Source organism: Nannospalax galili, unplaced genomic scaffold (assembly GCF_000622305.1).
Source record: "Nannospalax galili isolate Female #2095 unplaced genomic scaffold, S.galili_v1.0 scaffold510, whole genome shotgun sequence".
In the NCBI taxonomy this organism is placed as follows: domain Eukaryota; kingdom Metazoa; phylum Chordata; class Mammalia; order Rodentia; family Spalacidae; genus Nannospalax; species Nannospalax galili.
The window spans coordinates 1,584,655-1,606,089 of NW_008329677.1; the positions used below are offsets into that span (position 1 = coordinate 1,584,655).

The following is a 21,435-nucleotide window of genomic DNA, read 5'->3' on the forward strand; positions in this document are numbered from 1 at the left end:
GTCTCCTAAGGTCTGGTCCCCTCCAGGAAAGATTTTGGCCTCAGGAATTTGGGAGTTGGACTGGCCTGGGAGCTGGGCCCAGGAAAGATGCTGGTCTAGGGCAGCTGGTGTCTGTGCCACCCAGAGATGCAAAGGCAGATGGGGGTGGGAAGCAGCCCCAAGAACTCCTAGGGACTGCGGTGAGCTGCTGGGTTGCTCTGGATGCAAAAGATCAGGAAGAGGAAAGGTCAGCCCTAGAGTACTGGAAAGAGGTTGGTAGGTTGTGCAGGCCCAGGGAAGCAGAGGGAGGTAAGGGCGGGGCTAGGCCCAGAAACAGTGCTCCTGGGCACCAGAGAAGGCACTGCGTTAGTCTGGATGCAGAAGATCAGGAAGCAGTAGTGGTTCCCCAGCTGTATGCAGCCCCAAGACAAGGAATGGGATAGGATCCAGGCTAGGAGGAGAGACCAAAGGGGGAGATGGGAGAGTGAATGAGGCTGGGGGAGTCAAGGCATGGAGGGTGTGATGGACTTACCCTGGAGAGAGGCCTGCAGGTCAGAGAGAGGTCTGCGGGTCCTGCAGGCCCAGGGAAGTAAAGGGAGGTGAGGTTGGGGCCAGGCCCAGAAGCAGTGCTCCTGGGGACCAGAGAAGGCACTGAGTGGGTCTGGATGAAAAAAGGATCAGGAAGCAGTCGTGGTTCCCCAGGTGTCTGGGGCCCCAAGACAAGGAATTGAACAGGAGCCAAACTAGGAGGAGAGACCTGTGGAGGAGATGGGAAGGTGAATCATATTTTCTTTTTCTTTTTCTTTTTTTTGAGATAAAGTGCCCCAGCTGATGGCCTGGAGCTAGCTATGTAGACCAGGCTTATCCAGTCTACAGAGATTCACCTGCCCCTGCCTCCCCAAGTGCTAGGATTAAAGGCATGTGCCACCACACCCAGGTATTTCTTTCCTTTTAAAATAATCTTTTTATAATTATAATAATTTTACTTGCATCGATTTTCCTGCAAATGTCATGATTTAATTTGATAAAGAGCATTTTAAAACATATGATTTCAAAATATCGCTAAATCTATAGACTTTTTAAAAGATAGATTTTTTTTTTTAAATATCTTGTCTGGATGGCTTTCATTTTTTTATTTTTTATTTTTTAATGTTACCATATAAAGTATTGTGTGCCGGGGGTTCGAGCCAGCCACCCCCGGCACAGTGATGGTTGGGGATGAGTAAGCACGCTGTTTACCAACCCACGCCGCCCCCAGTACCAGGGACACTCAGACGCAACAGGGAGTCTAGTCAAACAGAGACTCATTTATTACAGGTATTACAGAGCTTATAAAGGCACCCGGAAATCCCCCCCCCAAGGGCGTATCTTAAAGATGGTCACATGCTGATCATGCACTCCTCAGCAGTGCGGAAGTATTCTTCAGACTTTCAAAACAAGCCAGGCCATGCCCCTAGTAACTTCCTTTCAGACCTATGCAAGGTGGGGCCTTTAGGTCCCCACATATCCCATTTTTATTTTAAGGCCGGACTGACTTTATTTCACCGGTTTCCCACCTCATAGATGGCTCCCTGAGGAGAGATGGCTATCTCCTTCCTCTAATGTTATGCATTTTTGCCTGTCTTAGTTTGTGTCACCTCTGATCAAGCCTTGCCCGTCACTGGATCATGCACCATGTGCATGTCCTGTCTTAACAGTACTTGTCATGGGACATCTTACCCGTCTTTGGCTAAAAATGCGTCATGATTAAGGGCAGCCGCGTGGGTAATGGCAGCCTGTGACAGTCTTAGTCTCTGCCTAACTCGGATAGCCAAGCATGGGCAGCTGGAGGGGGTCCTGGGGGAGTCCGTAATCATGAAGAGGTGGGCTGTGGCACTTCCAAGGATCCTCTGTCACCGAATTATCTGGTAAAGTCACTTAAAGATAAGCATTATCAAGAGAAACAAAGCAAGTCATGGCATAGGACAAGTTGAAATACTTCTGGGACCATATACCTTTTAGCCAATCAGCCAGTTGTCAAAGAGGCTGACTGGCAATGAAGCCAAGGAACTGGGTCCTTCACCTCAGATAGATATAAATAGAGGAATATCCTGGCCTACCCACTTAAGGTTTTTCACAGGCACCCATATGGGGTTTGAATCTCCTGTAGGGTAGACACACCCAAAGCCTCGACCCATGGTTAGCAATGGATCTGGTCCTTTCCACTGCCCAGTAATGGGGTCCTTCCATCTTACGTGTACCTCAGGTCTCTGCTCCTGTCATCCCCAATGCTTCTGAAACCGGGATTCCAACTGATTTTTTTGAAAATTAAGAACATTAATAGTGAACTAGGCCATACCCAACTGTTGGTGGGGGCTCATTCCCCCTTCTTGTTTTTGTAATAATTTTTTAGGTTTTGATGGTTGTGTTCTACAATGGCTTGACCTTGGGGGATTGTAGGGAATTCCTGTATTGTGTTGAATTCCCCAAAGTGAGAAGAAATCCTGTAAATTTTTACTCACAAAACATGGTCCATTATCAGTTTTAATTCTTTGGGGCAATCCCAATGTAGCAAAGCACTAGATAAAATGAAACTGAGCATGTTTAGACTTCTCTCCTGTATGAGTGGTAGCCCAACAGGCATGTGAGAATGTGTTGATGGACACAAAAATCTCCTTAAGCTTTCCAAAAGGAGCATAGTGTATGACATCCGTTTGCCACAAGTAATTGGGCTTGAGTCCCCTGGGGTTTACCCCTGGCTGTTGCAGAGGCGATACCTGTACACAATAAGCCATCTTGTCTGCCTCTGCATTGCCTTGGGATAAAAGCCCAGACAATCCTTGGTGCCCCCTAAGATGCTGTAAGAGGATAGGGGCTTCTCTCTCCTTAAGGAGCATACAGGTCTGAATACTGTCAGAAAGCAATGGCCATGAGTTCCTTGAATTGAGCTGCTTTTTGGTTTCTCCACATCTGCCCCAGTCAGTGAAAACATTATAGGCTTTACTATGGGCTCCCTCGCCCGGGATTTGGTGAGTGCTGTTGCCAGCAGGGCCTGTAGCACTCAGGGGCGGGGTGGTTCCCTGGCCACCTGCAGGATGGAAGGGGCAGGGGCCCCACCCTGAGCCACCTTCCCCGAACCGGGCCTTTTCAGCTGTTGCGGCACACCTCCAAATTTGGTCTTTTTGTTTGTTTGTTTTTTGTTTTGTTTTGGTTTTTTGGTTTTTTTCTTTCAAATGCACTTTGCATCCACCGTGCTGATCCCACCCGGCTTTCACTCTGGCCCCTGACTCGTGGTGGTTGCCGGCCGGGGGGCAGTACCCTGCCCGGCTTTCACGCGAGCCCCTGACTTCCGCCACCCTCCGGCCAGGGGGTGGCCCGTGCGCATGTGTTAGTTCAAGGTGGGTGGGGTAGGCAGCTTTCGCCGTCAACCCCGTGTGCTCCACTCGGCCCTGCCCTTCTGCCTGGGAGGCTCTGAAGCTGGCCAGGGTACGCCCGAGGTGCCGCTTGTTACTTGGCCGCTATTGGTTTCACTTCTGTTGCATTTCTGCCTTCTTCCTCAAACTTTTTCCATGATTCCCATGAATCCCCAGTAAAAACATTAGCCCCAAGTAGCCAGGGAGCCAAATGAATCACCTCTGCCCAAACCTTTTGAGCTACAGGATCTGACAAATCCAATCCCCTACTTGTAAGCATATCTCTCAGTGCTTTAAGCCCTGGGTCCTCAAATTTAAAAGTTGCATTACCCACATTTAGGGTCTTGCTTACCCCGAAACCTCTCTATTGGCCCCAATCCATTTTCCTTCTTTTTCCTTTCTTTTTTCTTTTCACCTTCCTTCAAGCGCCACATGGGCACCAGTCACCAGGGGTTCAAACCAGCAACTCCCGGCACAATGATGGTTGGGGATGAGTAAGCACGCCGGTTGCCAGCCCACGTCGCCCCCAGTACCGGGGACACTCATATGCAATGCGGAGTCTAGTCAAGCAGGGACTCATTTATTGCAGGTGTTACAGAATTTATTAAGGCACCTGGAAATCCCCCCCCCAAGGGTGTATCTTAAAGATGGTCATGTGCTGATCATGCACTCCTCAGCAGTGCAGAAGTATTCTTCAGACTTTCAAAGCAAGCCAGTCCACGCCCCCAGTAACTTCCTTTCACACCTATGTGTTTCTTATGACCTCTTCATACATAGGTGTCATTATACTTTGCTCTCAACTGTTCCCGTCGGCCCACTGCCCTCCAGAATCTTCTCCAGCTGCTTCTTTTTTTCCCCAGTTAGTCCCCTTCTACTTCTCACACAGGTACCATAACCCTGTTTATTTCCCACCCCCTTAAGCTCTCTTCCTCCCATCTCATCATCCCCTTTCTAGTTTTATGATTTATACATGTATACACACATAAATATACACTCATATATATAATTTTAAACCTTGGGTCTACATATGAGAGAGAAAACATGGTTTATTTTGTGAGTGTGGCTTGTTTCATTTAATAATTTCTAGTTACATTCATTTTCTGCAAATGTCCCGCTTTAGTTTTTTTTATGGCTGCATGAAATTCCACTGTATTTGTATCACATTTTCTTTAACCATTCGTCAGTTGATGGACATCTAGGCTGGTTCCATTTCCTGGCTGCTGTGAATAGTACGCAGTAAACATGGATGTGAAAGTATCTCTGTGGTATGCTGACTTAAGAGTCCATTAGATGCATACCTAAGAACAGTGTAGCTGGGTCATATGGTAGTTCTATTTTCAGATTGTTGAGGAACCTCCACACTGATTTCCATAGTGGCTGCACCAGTGTACTTCCATCATTGGAATGATATATATATAAGTGCTGAACTTGCCCCACATCCTTGCCAGCATTTGATATTTCTTTTCTTGATGATATCCATTCTCACTGGGATGAGATAGGCTCTCAAGACAGTTTTAATTTGCATTTCTCTAATAGCTAAGGATACTAGATACTTTTTCAATTATTAATTTTTTTTATATTTCTTCTTTTAAAAACTATTCCATTCATTTACCTATTTATTGATTGGATAATTTGGGTTTGGGCATTTAATTTTGTAGTTTTTATATACCCTAGATATCAGCCTCATCTGATATGTAGTTGTCTCTTTACTCTGGCGATTGTTTCCCTTGCTGTGCAGAAGCTTTTTGATTTCATGTAATCCTGTTTGTCAATTCTTGGATTATTTCACTATCCTATTAGAATCCTGCTTAGAAAATCCTCATCTATTCTTTTATCTTAAAGTATTTCCCCTATGTTTTCCTCTAGCAATTTTAGAGTTTTAGATCTTAGATTTAGTCTTTGATCCATTTTGAATTGATTTTTATACAAGGAGAGATAGGGATTTAATTTCATTCTTTAGCATATGGACATCCAGTTTCTAAGTACCATATGACAAAGAGGCCATTTTTTACCTTTGAATGTTTTTGACATCTTTGCCAAAAATTCAGTAGTTATGACTACCTGGGTTATTTCAGGTCCTTCTGTCCCATTGGCTTCATGGTTTTGGTCTAGTGGCTTCATGTCAGAGCCCTGCTGTTTTCTAGGCAAGCATTTTCACTAATGTTCATTATTATGTTCTGGTAGCTTTCTTACAGTTTTGTTTATTCTAGGGTTCTCATCCAAGCATACTTAAATTGTATTTTAAAGTAAACTCTTGGCTCATGTCACTATTATTTACATATCGGGCTTATAACTTCATGTGATACGCTGTTGGTGGTTTGAATTCTTGGACCTAGATATAAAGACAACCACTAGTAAACTCCAGTTGGGATTGAAAAAGTGTTCACACACACATACTTATGACTTCATGGATACCTTTTTGTCTTGTTACTAAGGACCCAGCAGATAAGATCACATTAAGCTTGCTTGTAGCTATGGCCTTTCACTCCTTTGGAAGCATCTAGAATTAAGATGTGTTCATTGCTATGGACCATTGTGTGGGAATCAAAAGACTAGATTTTTTTTTCTTTCTATTCTATCTTCCCATGTGTCTTCCTCCTTACTCAAAGCGTCTCACAGCTCACACAGGTGTTGAGGCATGTTCTCTTTCATGTATGTTTTCTGAGCACTGGGAATGTGCCAGGGTGGCTGCTGAGGGCCTGGTTCCTTCTGCAGAGGTGGTGAGAGGGCCTTTTCTGTCACTACTATGGAAAGTGATAAACATTTTATATCAAGAAATAGAATTAAAGTGGGCTGGAGAGCTGGCTCAGCCGTTAAGGGGACTGGCTGCTCTTGCAGAGGACCTGGGTTCGATTCTTAGCACCCACATGGCAGCTAACAACCTTCTGTAACCCCAGTTCCAGGGGAATCCGATGCTGCCCTCTGATCTTTGTGGGCTTTGCACTTGCATATATACAGGCAATACACACACACACACACACACACACACACACACACACACAAGAAATAGAATCAAAGGAAAAGAAATACACGGTTTTAAATGATTTATTTGTAGTTATTCCTGGAGAAAGGAAATGCCCTCTGGGCAGAACCTTATAACTCCACTGCTATTTCAAATGTTTTATTTCCTGGTTCATCAAGTAAAGCTTAAGTAATAGATTTGAGTTCAAAGAACTTTTAAAAAGTCTTTAGAGAGGAAGAACCTAACACTGTTTTTCCTCACATCCTCTCCATCCAGTTCAGTTTCATGCTTATAGCTCTTTGTCCTCCAGGAGAACAGAGGATGAGCTCTCTGAGGAAATTCCATGAGGGATTTCTTCTGAAGGACTCAGGGACTTGCTCACTCCCTGTTGTCCTTCAGTATTAAACAAGCAGTCATTTGGGCCCCAAACCCAGCTTTTCAAGCATATGCTGAATTATTCCCTGCTTCTCAGTGTTAAGTGAATACAGTGATATCTTGTAATTGTAGCCAATTTGTTGAATGTTAATGCACTTTAGCTGCACGAGGTACAATTGAATTAGCTCCCTGGGGTGCTGTTGCAGTAAAATATTGCTTTGGGTAGCTGATTGGCAATCTTCTGCCCCTTGATTAACCTTCATTTCAACCCCAACTTCTAGATTTAGTGCCTTCTTGACCTCTAAATGCATATCAATTTATTTAATGGGAAAAGGTATTTTCAAGATTTTCTTTAAAAAACCAGAATTAAGTCCAGAGCTCTTCACCTGTAAGAAATCTAGACTGTGTCATAGGCTGGTAACATACCTTATCCCTCAGCTTTTAGGACATTTCTGTTTTTTCCTGGCATCCATTTCTATCACTGCTGTGGACACAGTCTTAACATGTTTTTAGAAAAAGTAATTTTGCAACTGTGGTCTGTAGACTGTGTACTCACCATACATACATGTCACTCTGGGCTCCCTTTTAAGTATGAATGCTTTCTTGTTGCCACTGTGTGGTGAGGTGGGTGTTAAAGTCATGCTTTCCCTTGTTTGGATTTTAAAAATTTGACAGCAAATGAAACTGAACTATTCTGCTCTATTCCTAATAAGAAAGAAAAAATGCATTCTAATGAGGAAGGGGAAGTTATATGTATGTGTGTTCCTGAATTACCTGCTCCTTCATGCACTGGTTGTGCAGCTTGTCGATATGAAGTGCTGTTGATGTTGAATTACCATTTCAAAAGCCTGGCTCTAATAAGGCCAGACACAGTGTCTGCATTTTTGCAGGCTCTCTGCAGTGCTAATATTTTGGAGGATGTGAAATTTGATGAATGTTTACAACTAAAGGTCACCTTTCCTCACACTCACATCAGTCAGTTCTTCTTCATTTGGGCTTAGAGTTCTGTGCTTCTACACTGAGTTAATGAGGACTTGAGGACCCATGATGGAAAGTCTTAGACTTTATGGAGAAAACACAGATGTATTTCAGATAAACCTGGGGTTGTTTTTAATGTGTCTCAGATCTATAAAACAGAAAGGGGGGAAATGGGGGCACCTTAAGTTGGAAAACCATGACAGAGGGGTGAGATAATGCAAAAGATAAATAACGCCTAGCTAGTTTTAAAAACCAGAGGGAACCATATTACTCATCAACTTACTGACAAATTATACATACAACCAGATCAAAGAATGTAATATATGCCTGGTCAATGTTTATCTGAGAGCATTTGGTCTTTGCCAAGCTTTATCTACATAACACATGGTAATTAAAAGTACCAGACTGGTGGAACTAACCTTCTTGGATGTTTAACGCCTGTACTATGAGGCCTATACTAATTTGGACAGAGGGACATAAAAGACAGTTTTTGCTACTTTCCCTGCTAGGTCGACTAAGTTCCAGGAGACTATGAGCATCTCTCAAAATGTCCTGTTACTGTGGTGAGTCACCTGTCCTCTTGATCAAGGAGGCTGTGGAGTCCCCACCAACTGGACCTCAACCAGTGTCCAGTCTACAAAGAGGAGGGTCAACATAGAGGAAACATTTTTCTCCTTTCTGTGCCTTATAGACTGTTACTCTAAATTGACCATGTTCTGGTATAATTCTCATTTATACAAGTTTACAGTTACTTTTATTACATCCTTCACTCTCCCAATTAAAAGTAAACTAAATCTTTAAAAAAGAAAACAAAATGAGCTCTCACAGCCTGAAAACTTATTGCAGCCACAACTCAACATTGAATCGCATCATTACTAAACACCAACCTCCTCCATGTGATAGAATGGTAGCACCACCTCCTTCTCCACAACTAAAGCTCAACAGCTACCACATGTGAAATGAGGAGGGCAGAAAATCCAGAGGGGGAAGAAGACAGAAACAGATGCTAGAAGAGGAACAGCCGACCTTCCTAAAACAAAGGCCTCTACATAGGCTGACTAGATTCGCCAGTAGGATGAGTAGTGGGGAACAGCTGAGGGTGCCGATCACACAGCAGACAGCAGCAGGGATATCAGAGTATAAGGGCTCTAGTTGGGGGAGGGAGGCTATAAGAGGGCGCCATCTGGGAAGTGGGTGTATAGTTGAATAAGATGGTTTGGGATGTTCTGTGTGATACACACACACATACACACAAAAAGAAATCAACAAATTTTTTAAAAATGTATTATATTTGAGGAGGAAGCATGGAAATTTACATCATGTTAATTAGTAGAGGTGATAAATGTAACCATTGAAATCTACCCGATGCCTTTATAGACATACACAGGCGCAAGGATCCAAGTGCAACCGATCATGACTAGTAATAATCAGATACATACAGATTAGAGATGCATGTGCCAACATCTCAGTGTTATGAGATCGGATTTTAAAATCAAATGGAGATCTTTTTTAAAGGCTAAAAACTCATTCAATTGTATGTCCTACAAGGCTTATACTGAGTTCAATATTGTATAACTGTATTAATTCATCAGTGAACCTAAAAATTTTATAACCACTTGTGAAAGAGATGTACTCTTTGCTCTGGAAACTGTTACTGAATTTGTTAAAGCTGTAATGAAATGCTTCTTCTAATCATGTAGTTATTTTAAAAAATTTTTAAAAACAGAGAAAATTAAATGCCAAGGCCTTTTAGGTATATAGAGAGAGCTGTAGAAAGAAATTGAGTAACTATGCTTTTGTCCTTTTGTTGAAACAGTCTTTTAGGTAAAGGTTAGGATATTTGCTACCATCATCCAAGCTACCAAATTGTTATAGCTCTTGGCATAAGCCTATCAGGTTCTAAGGGACCCTTGTTGGTGTCCCTTGCCTGTCACTCAGGGCAGTAAATGATATAGCAGTTTCAGGACTCCCTAAGGTCTCTGCTACAGGATTGTATACTCCTATGATACATCGTCACAAAAAAGCTACCTCCTTACAATACTTCTTTCCATCAAGAGAAACACTGCAGAGGGGGTGTTCCTGCCTTGCCTGCTTGTATTTGGAATCCCTATTTTCCTGGTGGCAGCAAGACAGTAAATATCAAAAGCCATAAAAATAGACAGAGACCAAGGAATTCTACCAGGAATTTATTTTAAGGGCATATTAAAGATACTGTGAGAAGATACACAGATTAAGAATTATCTTTATGGTCACATCAAAGATAGTGTAAAAATGTCTTAAAAGGGAAGTAACCTAAAAGATGCTTGAGGATGTGATTTATTATATAATGACATGTTGTACAACCATTAATAACTTCATTGTTGAAGCACATGGTATAAAAGTGTTCATACTTAAAAATGTAAATTTTATGTTATACAGATCTTCACATCATAAAAGAAGTATTCACAAACAATTTAAGTGTAAAAATTATTTGCAAGTCAGAGTGTAATGATTTCTCACACCTCATATTTTTATGTAAGAACACTTCCTAAAATGATACAGTATGTAGTTCACTTACATACTTAAGTTGTATGTTATTCTTTTTTGTATTTTCTTTGTTTAATATTTTATTACTTTTATGTGTATGAGTGTTATGTCTGCATGTAGGTAAGTGCACCTGTGTCGTACAATGCCCGCAGAGGACAGAAGAGGCTGTCGGATCCCCTGGAACTGGAGTTATGGGCAGTTGTTAGCTGCCATGTAGGTGCTGGGATTTGAACCTGGGTCTTCTGCAAGAGCAGTCAGTGTTTTTAACCGCTGAGCCATCTCTCCAGCTCCGTTTTTTGTATTTTCTAATTCTTCTTCCAAGTATATTTATTACATGAAAACTATAGGGGGATAGATAGCTACATAAGTGAATAGGCCAGAACTCTCCTTCTCCAGTTATATATTTTTTTCTTAATTTGAGCTTCAATTAGTTTTCCTTGTTAAGTAGAAAAATAACCATACAGAAGGAAATATTCGAGAATTTGTTAAAATATGGAGTCCGAATCTACCAATTTGGATGTCTAATCAGATTATAATGTTGAGATATCAAATAATTAGACAATGGAAACAATTCCTTATTGCTGAAGTGCCTGATACTTTTTCCTGTGAGATTTTTCAAGATGTAATGCAAACACAAGTAGAAGGGTGTACCTGCTCTGGAAGTGGGAATCTAATTTTTTGAAAATAGAGGCTGTAATAGAATAGAACTCGTGGACAGTGGACCTGTGGAAAGAGTGATTCTTGATTGATGGACGCTATATTTGAATAGCAGTCATATTTTCATCTCTAAAGTATTGCCACATTGCTTTATAACAGTCCAGTTATTTTGGCACTTTATTCCACAGTATAATCTATAGAAAGTGATTATTAAGAAATTCATATCTGACATCATAATATCTGGTGAGTTTAACAGAGACTTCACTGAGCCCATACAGTGCACCAAATACTACACTGATGTAAAAAAGATTTTTTAAAAAAAACCATACACACACACACACACACACACACCTACACCTATACCTCCTTTCTTCAAAGTGCCTATCATGTTTACTTGATTTAACAGTAAATTTATTCTAGTTTGCCTTCAATTGCTGTGACAAAACACTCTGCTCAATACCAATTAGGGGAGAAAAGGGTTTATATTATTTTATATCTCCTGGGTTAGGGTTAGGGTTAGGGTTCATCCTGAGGGAGCCCAAGGTAGAAACTCAGGACAGGAACCTAGATGCAGGAGCTGAAGCACAGGCCATGGAGAAACACTGCCTACTGGCTGGCTCCCCTGGCCCATCCTCATCCTTCTGTCTTATATAATACAGAACAACCTGCCCAGGGGTGGCACCACCCACAGTGGGCTGGGGCTTCCTACATCACTCAAAAATCAAGAAAATGCTCCACAGACATGGCCATAGGCCAGTCCAATGGAGGCAGGTGCCCAGTTGAGGCTCCCTCTACCCAGATGTGTCAAGGTGACAAGTAAAGCTATCTAGCACAAACAGTAAACTATCACAAAGCAATCATACAGCAAGCAAACAGAGTTTATATTTGTCCAAAATAATTTTCTCAGGGCAGCTGTCCACCCTATGAGATACCCTCAGAGTAGTCAGAACACAGAATTGTATACCCTTCTACAAAGGAAGTACCTAAATGTTTCCATTTCTCATGAAGTCTTGGCATATATCATAGTTTCAGTCAAGGGTCTTATCTCAAGCCAGGTGTGGTGGTGCACGCCTTTAGCCCCAGAGCTTCCGGAGGCAGAGGAGGGTGGACTCTGTGAGTTCAAGGCCAGCCTGGTCTATGTACTGAATTCCAGGACAGCTGAGGCTACAGAGAGACCAAATAAAAAAAAAAATCTCAAAGTATATTAACTGAAATATAGGTAGGTATCTAGGTCTCAAATAGGTATCTATTTGAAGTGCTTTAAAAGATAATGTTCTGGGTCTGGAGAGATGGCTTAGCAGTTAAGAGCACTCGCTGGTCTTGTAAGAGGACCCAGGTTTGGTTCCCAGCACCCACATGGCAACTAACAACCATCCATAGCTCCAGTTCCAGGGGATCTGACACCCTTTTCTGACCTTGGAGAGCATTGCACAACATGTGTACTTATGTACGTGCAGGCAATAGACTCATACACATAATAATAATAAATAAAAAATAAAATAAAAGATACTGTTCTTTGCCAACTAGTATGCTCTGATATGCTGCTGTTCAGTGTATCTAATACCAGGGTGTGGTCTTCTGCTGTTTAACTTTCTGTTTCTCTTTTCAACCACCTCTGCAAAGCAGGTGATGATTATAACACTCATCTCATTAGAGAGGTTGCAAAATGAAACAAGGTCATGTGTCAAACCATCCTAGAGCAGTGACTGACCCCCTAGGGCTTCCAAAAATGTGAGCTCAATAGTAGGAGTCATGCTAATAGTAACAGTAAAATATAACTTTGTATGTATAAAGTCTGACTCTTCTAAATTTAAAAATTATAGCCGTGAGACACACAAGATTGCAGTGTTTTACATTGCTGAAGGTCAAGAAGACAAGTGTTCAATCCTATCCAATGAAAGAGGAAGCCAAGCATATGAAGACTTTGTTGCTGGTCTTGGATGGGAGGTAATTAATTTCCTTCGATATGTAGTTACTAGTATACTAGTGGTTTTTAGACTAGTCATTGGTTATACTTCTTATATATGTTTTCACATTTAAATATAGCATGCATAGAGTCCTTGAAGAAAACGTTGAACTTAAAACATTATTAATTTCTTTTCAATGTTCTGTCTGTGAACTTTTGCTTCCCCTTAAAATTGTTTTAATTTGCTTTGTATCAGACTTGAATAGTCCGAAGGGCTTTAACTAGCTATAGACACTTTGTGGCAAAAGAAGACAAATGTGACAAATGTGGGCAGAGACACAGTAGCTTTAGCCACAATATTGGAATTTGGGGAAAAAAGAATTGATGACATGATAGATATGAAAAATGAAGGAAAACTTGGATAAAGTTAAAAGTTGGAACTAGGGATTGAAGAGATGTCTCTGCGGTTAAGAGCACTGGCTGCTCTTATAGAGAACCCAGATTAGATCCCCAACACCCACATGGTACCTAACAACCATCTGTAACTCCAGTTCCAGGGAAATCCAGTGCCCTCTTCTGACCTCTGTAGGCATTGCATGACACAGGTGCACTTACACACTTGCAGGCAGTACGCTCATACATAATAAAAATAAAATATTTTTAAATGTATAAATTGGAATTAGAATATAGTACCATGATGATTTAGCACTGTTTCCCTGATGCACATACCCAGGATGATCAAGTTTGAAGATTTTTCTTTATTAAATGTTAAACTAATAGACATATACATACAGACCTCCTAAGAACATAAATCTAAAGAAAATATATCCCTAGAATCTGAAAAGAATTCAAAGTAGTCCAAATGGAAATAAAAATAGCTAAAATAATGACATTTTTTTAATTTGAAATTTCCTACTTTTGATTTGTCAGTTAACCTGGGCTAGGAAGAAACTGGGTACAGAAGAACATCTTGCCTTTAAGAGTTCAGCTTTAGCAAGGGACCAGTATGAGTCCAAGATTAAGACCATATACTTTCCAAAACCCAAGTAGATTTGAGTTCAAGAGATACTGCACTTCAGTAAACTACTGTTCTTATTAATAAGGTTACTTCTTGTTTGTTACTGAATATAATTATTATTTAACACACACACACACACACACATTATCATTCATTCTCAACAGAGTTTAAAGAAACAAGTAAAACAGGGCTGGGCATGTGCCTCAGTGGTACTTGAGTGTGCCTCAAGAGCACTTGCCTAGCATGCTCAGTGCCCTGGGTTCCATCCCCAGAACCACAGAAGAAGAAAAAGGAATGAAAAGACAGGACTAAGCCGCGTGTGGTGGCACAGGCCTTTAATCCCAGCACTCGGGAGGCAGAGGCAGGCGGATCTGTGTGAATTCCAGGCCAGCTGTGGCTACAGGGAGACCCTGTCTCAAAACAAACAAACAAAAAAACAAAGTAAATATTCATGCCATAAGTTTGAAATGAATCATGACTCATAGACTGCTGGCAGCAGTGTAAACTAGAGCAATCTTTGTTTGGAAAGCTGGTTTAGTGATGGTTATAAATCGTCTAGCATCTGTTTGCTTTGACCCAGGATCTTCCAGAAACACTCCTTTCAGTGTTTGAGAAAGCAGAAAGCCCCACAGTTCCATCAGTGGGGAAACTGTTGTGTGTGTATATATTCATGCATAATGGCCCCAGAGTGTAAGAGTAGTCAGGCTGCAATTTGGATATACCAAAGAGATGCATAAAGTGTTTTCATTATGTGACGAGGCAAAGTCACAACAGGATGTTTTTGAGAGAGATACCCTTTCATGTGACTTTTATTTCAGCAGAATTGTTATAATTGTTCTTTTTCTTTAGTTGTTAATTGCTTGTCTAAGTGATAAACTTTATTTTAGGTCTATAGATAGAAGAAAAACTACCATTTCTGCTTTTAGGTAACCACTGAAAGTCTTGAGACATCTGCACAGATAGGGAGGGAACTACTAAATATTCATATATATCTGCATACACATATATATGAGGGAGCAGTTAGAGAAATGGAGAGAAGTATTGGAGGATTTTTGTGTGTGTTTTGGGTTTTGTTTTATGTATATGTGTGTGTGTACATGTGTGTATCTGTACACACATGCCCTGGGGCTCAAACCCAGGTCTTGCAAATACTAGGCAAGCACAATACCACCCAATCCTTAAAATTTTGACAGTGGTTTTCGTCATGTAATAGGATTGCAGACCATTTTTACGTTCTTCATTTCTTTAAGATTTTAATTTTATCTAACTTCGTATTATATTTATTTGTACTCAAAAAGATATTTTTAAAGCCATATTCATGATTAATGAATAAGTACAACTCAGTTTCACCCTTACTTTTTTCTCTGTGTGACCTTCATAAGGTGGATCTTTCAACTCACTGTGGATTCATGGGTGGTCTTCAGCGTAATGGCAGCACAGGGCAGACTGCCCCTTACTATGCTACCTCGACCGTGGAGGTGATTTTCCACGTTTCCACTCGGATGCCATCAGACTCAGATGATTCACTCACCAAAAAGGTAAGAGGGTTCTTTGAGAACAAGATTCAATGTCCTAATGTGTGGATCTGGGTGATGACCAAGCCCTGCCTCACACTAAGGCTGCTTTACTCAGGGCTCCATGTCAGTGCTGCATTTTCTCGGGCTATAGATGTGGTGAATCTAACATACCAGCTTGGCACAAAAATAAGTCCTGGATCTTCTCCCACATTTATTACTTGAGGAAAAAAATAACATTTTACCTTATAGGTTAGCCAAGGCCACAGATGGCCATCGTGACAAAAGTGTGGTGAGGCTCTAGGAAAGCGCCCTTGCCACGCTTGCTAGGTGAGTTGGTAGTGTCTGCCAAAGTGACCTGTGCTTACCCTGTTCTCCTTCACCTTTGGCCCCTTGGGCAGTTTTCTCTGGAATTCAGAAGAAATTTCATGACCCAGAGTTTCCACCAAGCAACATGGGCTTCTACTTCCCAGCCTGCAGCCTGCTTAGTTCAGGGGACTTTAGTGAAATGAAAATTTAGTCTGGTGAGGAAGCCACTCTTGTAAGCTTCTTGAGGTAGAAAAGAGTCCCAAATCAATTGTGATTTGTGCTTACCCTTTGGGCTGTTAGTGACAGGGCCTACATTATCAACCTCACACTCAGTCTCCTCCAACAACACAGATTTAAAGAACAGAGAACAATACCTCAGGTACTGACAAAGGCTGCCCATTGGAAGCATGGGGATGTGGTTTCAGCCAGGCCCTGGAGACAGATAGTCTTGGGCATAAGTATGTTCTCATTACTCTACCAGACTGTACCTCGGTTCCTCATTAACTGAGATTGAAAATGGAGCCTATAACATAGCGTTGTTGAGTCAAGTGAGCTAATGCCTGAAAAACTGTGCTAAGGGACAATGCCTGGCAAGAACTCTTTGACCATCAGCCCTTGTCATTGTCCAGTGCTCTCACGGATTCTCCTTCCCTTGCCCCATTAGCCAGGTGATCAATACTAGCCCATGGACCCACTGTATCTGCTTCATTTCTTCTGTCTCTGGTTTTGCCTTTTCACCACTCTCACCACCAATGTCTGCATGATGTGCACCATGAGAACAGTGCATGTGAGATACCATCAGAACTCAAGTCACAGACAACTTTCATGGTGATAGTGTCTTAGGTGTACAAACCACAGTTGGCATTCGGAAGCTCGGCAGCCTTTCCCCTGCATTGTCCTGCATGCAACCCTGGCCCCTAGCCTGGGAACCTCACAGCTAGTGGGAGTGCTAGCCACATGCTGGTTCCCAAAGGTATGCTGCTTGTCCATCTTGGGTTTTGATGACTGCAGTGTTCTCAGAGAATAGGACCCCACTGTCCAGGAGGTCACTGGTATCACAGAATCTAGGGCAGCTTACTAAGACCCCAGGCTGCACTCACACAGTTATAAAATTTGGGGCACCTTGTAAGTTATCGATCTTCTACAGATGTGTCACTATAGTCTATGATTTTCTTATGATGGAACATTATTTTGTTAAAAGATATACATATAAAATATTTTTAAATATTTCTTAAGAAGCTTTTTTATTTCGTTTATTTTTTTAAAAACCATACTGTTTTCTTGACAGAATGCTATGCTATAAATAATGTTCCAAGGGTTGGTCTGGATGGAAGATTCCCCACTGCAATAATCAAAAAGCAGCTAAAACCTTTTGCAGCTCTAAGATTTAGCATCATTAGTGATAAACTCTCTTTATCAGGATGTCTCACAGCTAGATGAAAAATCAGTCACAGTAACAGCAGCCCACAGTTCCATGTCTTATTCTAACTAAATTGTTCCTAACAGCTTAAAAATGAGCTGCAAAATTCTAAAGTGATTCATGCTCTCTTCTGCCCCTGTCATGGGGGGGACTTTTCAATTCTGCAATCCGGTTGCAACCCCATACTGAACTCTTGATCCTTCACTGCAGAAATTTGTTAGCTCTAGCTAGATTAGATTTTTCACAGCTAATCTAACTGCTGTAGGGGTTTGCAGAGTGGGGACAGAGCTGTGCTATTGGATTTGTCCAATTCATTTGACTCCAGGACTATAATTGCACTTATGTCTTACAAGGCTTTTATAGCCTCAGGCTGGCCAGCCACATAAAAAACAAATTGGCAGTGATACAGTGCGAGTGAAAAGGGATGAAAGGCCCACATTATCAGTCTCCAAGCAGCACTGTTCTGGCAGGAAGTTTCTTGGTTAATTTACAAATAAAACTTAGATTTTAGGACGGGCACACTGTCAGCTGAACAATGGGGATGTCAGGCCTGACTGTGACTTAGTTTAAAGTAGCAGCCCGGCCCACTGAGGAGCAGGGATTCTTCAATCAAACAGACGACTCCTTCTGGAGCCAGCTGGCGATGTAATGCAATTAGTCGGGAAAGGAGGTCAGCCTGTTAGGTGTGGACCATGACCAGTGTCACCAGTGGCGTGCAGGCGTGTGGCCCCAGCAGCAGCAGGCAGAGCACCTCAGGCAGAGAGGCTTGAGAACTCTGTCAGGACTTGTGGCACGACATGGGCTTGGTTTCCTAAGACTCGAGAACCTGTTTGTTCTGGGCATGGTGAGCCTCCAGGCCTTCAGGAGCCTGTTATGTGCTGGAAGCTGGAGCATGAATGAATGTAGCCCCCAAGTGCAGCTCCTTCCAGTTCAAGACTCACCCTCTCCCCGCAGAGACTCATGCCTCAGCTTGCCTTGTGATCCTGGAGCAAACTTGTCAGTGGAGGTATAACTTAAGGGCTACTGATCAAAGTTCTGCAAAACTCACAAAGTGACATCTCTTTGTTGAAATTCATTTTAAACTGAGTGCCATTTTAGGTTTCAAGAATATTCTGTTCTGTTCTAACATGGTAGGCAGTTTGTATCAATTTTATCTACTTGGGTTCTTATAATAGGCATAAGGGGGTTTTCTTTTTTTTTAGACAGGGTTTCACTATGTAGTTCTGGCTGGTCTGGAACTCACTAGATAGACCAGGCTGGCCTTGAACTCACAGAGAGCCACCTGCTTCTGCCTTCAGAGTGCTGTGGTTAAAGGCATGTGCCACCAAGCCTGGCAAGAGAGTATAATTTTTTTCTCTGTGCTCCAAATGTGCCAGTCAATTGGTCCCACAGCCTTAGCTCTCAGTTTTGTGATTTAGCTAATTAAACTTTAACATGTCCAGAGAAGTCTGAGGCTCATGACACTGAAAGCAGCTCTGAGAGGTGAATATTGCTGCACAAGAATAGTTCTTCCTTAATTGTAGAATTGCCACACTGGGAGGAAGGGTCTATTAGTGTGATACTGCTCTCCTTTGCTGTAGTTTTCTCAGAATACTGCTGCAAATAAAATTAGGAGAGATTTACTTGGGTTATATAATTGAGTAACCCAATTTAGAAAGGGGCAGAGTAACTGCAAAATTTCAGCAATCACAGTATCATCTCAGACCTATTGCTCTGTAGCCTGTACTTGTGATGTAAAGTACAGAATACCATAGGTATTTGGCATTGGGTGGTAACAGCAAGACTGAGGTATTTGGTGGGTAGGTTGTTTCCATTCAGATGTTTGTTCCAGCATCATAACAAAGAGTTATAACTAAGGGCCAGCTCTCTTTACAGGATGAGGGCTATAAGACTTCACTCCAGGGAGTCCCAGTTCTTACAGTTACCTCCTGGTTCATATTTTTCCCAAAGTTTTGAGTAGATACTGTCCACATTTACCATAGAAACCTGTCTATCTTTGTTGCTGATGATGCTGGCTTTCACACTGTCACTACAAAAGGACTGAGGTGCAAGACAGTGTTGTAAGATCTTTGCAAGTTGTACTGAAAAGGAGAAAGGCAGGCGACAGGGAGGAAGGAGGGAGAGGGATAAATGGGGGGAGGGAAGGAAGGAAGGAAGGAAGGAAGGAAGGAAGGAAGGAAGGAAGGAAGGAAGGAAGGAAGGAAGGAAGATAGGAAGAAAGATAGATCTGTAGGATCTAAGCTAGGAATAGGGCTAGGATGTAGCTCAGGGTTAGAAGCATAAAGCACTGCATGAAAAGGCCTTGGGTTCAGTTGTCAGTATTGCTAAAAGAACAAAAGAAAAGAAAAATAGGACTAGACAGAAACCTTCAGCTATGAGAATTCAGTGCTTTTTTATTTTTAAAAGAAAGTATTTGTTGTAGTAGATTGGCTACATTTTTTTACCTGCTACCTTTTGAGCCTTTAATATTTGTGTAGGGGTAATGTGGGAGTGAGGAGAAGAAAAAGGTGATGTACTGAGTAATGTTTGCATTTACAAACTTGTTGCCTCCATTAAATTGTTCTGGATCACTGCAACTTGTGCTCAGCCTCCACATTTGCACTTGTCATGGAGCCCCTATTCAGACACAGTTGAATCACACATCCTCTGCATAGGTACAAAGGTACAGGTGCAGGTCTCTTTTTAAATAACTGACTTGTACAGTCATTCCCAGAATTATGGGGAGTGAGAAATAACCAGGCATTGCAGCAAACTTCCTTTGTAACCTGATGAATGCAAAAGAGGTCATGTTGGGGTCACCTTGGATTTTCTGTCTGTGATCGAGTAGTCTAAAAAGAATACAGCATTCACACCAACATGTTTTAAATATATGCCATTCCAGAGTATCCTTTCTTTTGTCTTTTAGGATAAAACCAAAACATTGGGCTTGATATAACATCAAGGTGCTTTTAGATTTCATCCCTTTCACTGTTCCTCTGTTACTTAAGAAAGGAAGCAAGAAGCACCTGCTCAGGTGCCCCATAGCATTCTCCTGCTGTGACACAGAAAAGAACCTGTCACTCCCAGAAGGCATGGCTGGCAGTCCGTCTTTACAGCTTAGGAACTTCAGTGTGGACAAGTGTTTTTGTCATTATGATCTGTTCCTTTTAATCATGCTTTCAGGCTTTCTTGAATGATTTCATTGCAGCTTTCTCCAGTGTGGGATGGTGGGGTCACCACATAGGTGATTGATACAAGGTATTCTTGCATCTGACCCAGGTTTCCCCAAGAAGAACTCTAAAGGGTCCCTGGAGAGGTTCCTATGAAGGTCCTCTGAGAGACACCAAGAGTCTGAGTTTTTGGAATTTTCAGCCTCTTCCTTCATAAAAATGTCAAAACAAATGAGCTATAAGAATAAAGCAGCTTTGATTGTAGGCTTAAATCAGGGGTGTCCCACCTGCTGCCCGGGACGTCTATGAACAAAACCCAACACAAAATTGTAAACTTATATAAAACAGTAATTTTTTATGACTTTGTTTTTGGTTGTATGGTTTTCAGTGTGAACTTTGTAGATGACAGCACTGTGTCCCACTGTCCCACAAGATAACGCAGGCAATACACTCATACACATAAAATAAAAATAATAAATAAAATATTTTAAAATTTCTGTATGTTCTCACAACTTGTGGGCCATAGGTTAGATATCCTTGGCAATGATAATCATGGAATAGAGGCCTGCAGTCCATGGCCCACTCTTTCATGCAGTTAGGTGCCCTCAGGCATGCAGAGCCTTCCTGAGCACTCATTTCTTCCTTGTTACATAAGTTAAAGATGATGTAGTTACCTTAGAGAGCCAAGAGAAAAGTTAAACAATTTCTGTAAACACTTTTACACTCTTTAAATGCTAGGTACTAGTGTTCTACCAAATTTAAATAATATATTAGTTTCCCTTTTAAAATACAATTTTAGGGGCTGGAGAGATGGCTCAGCAGTTAAGAGCCCTGACGGAAGACCCAGTTCGATACCCAGCACCCACATGGTGACTAAAACAGTCCTTAACTCCAGTTCCAGGGGGAATTCGATACCCTCTTCTGACCTCCACAGGCATTGCACAACACAGGTGCACTTGCATACACGTAGGCAATACACTCATACACATAAAATGAAAATAATAAATAAGGGGCTGGAGAGATGGCTCATCAGTTAAGAGCACTGACTGCTCTTGCAGAGGTCCTGGGTTCGATTCCCAGCATCCACATGGAGGCTACAAACCATCCTTAACTCCAGTTCAAGGGGAATCCAAAACCCTCTTCTGACCTCTGCAGCATTGTACAACATGGATGCACTCACATACATGCAGGCAATACACTCATACACATAAAATAAAAATAAAATATTTAAAAAAAAAAAACATTTAAGC

General features: G+C 41.7%; 1 protein-coding gene across 2 annotated transcripts in view; it reads left to right on the forward strand.

Moving 5' to 3' along the window:
• Ralgapa2 (Ral GTPase activating protein catalytic alpha subunit 2) overlaps positions 1-21,435 on the forward strand; it is a 371,371-nt gene that overhangs the window by 243,363 nt on the left and 106,573 nt on the right. For both annotated transcript variants that reach the window (XM_029567609.1, XM_008841311.2), the window contains 2 exons: positions 12,693-12,816; positions 15,176-15,331. In XM_029567609.1, the coding sequence (XP_029423469.1) occupies positions 12,693-12,816; positions 15,176-15,331 (280 nt within the window). The remainder of the gene's footprint in view (positions 1-12,692; positions 12,817-15,175; positions 15,332-21,435) is intronic.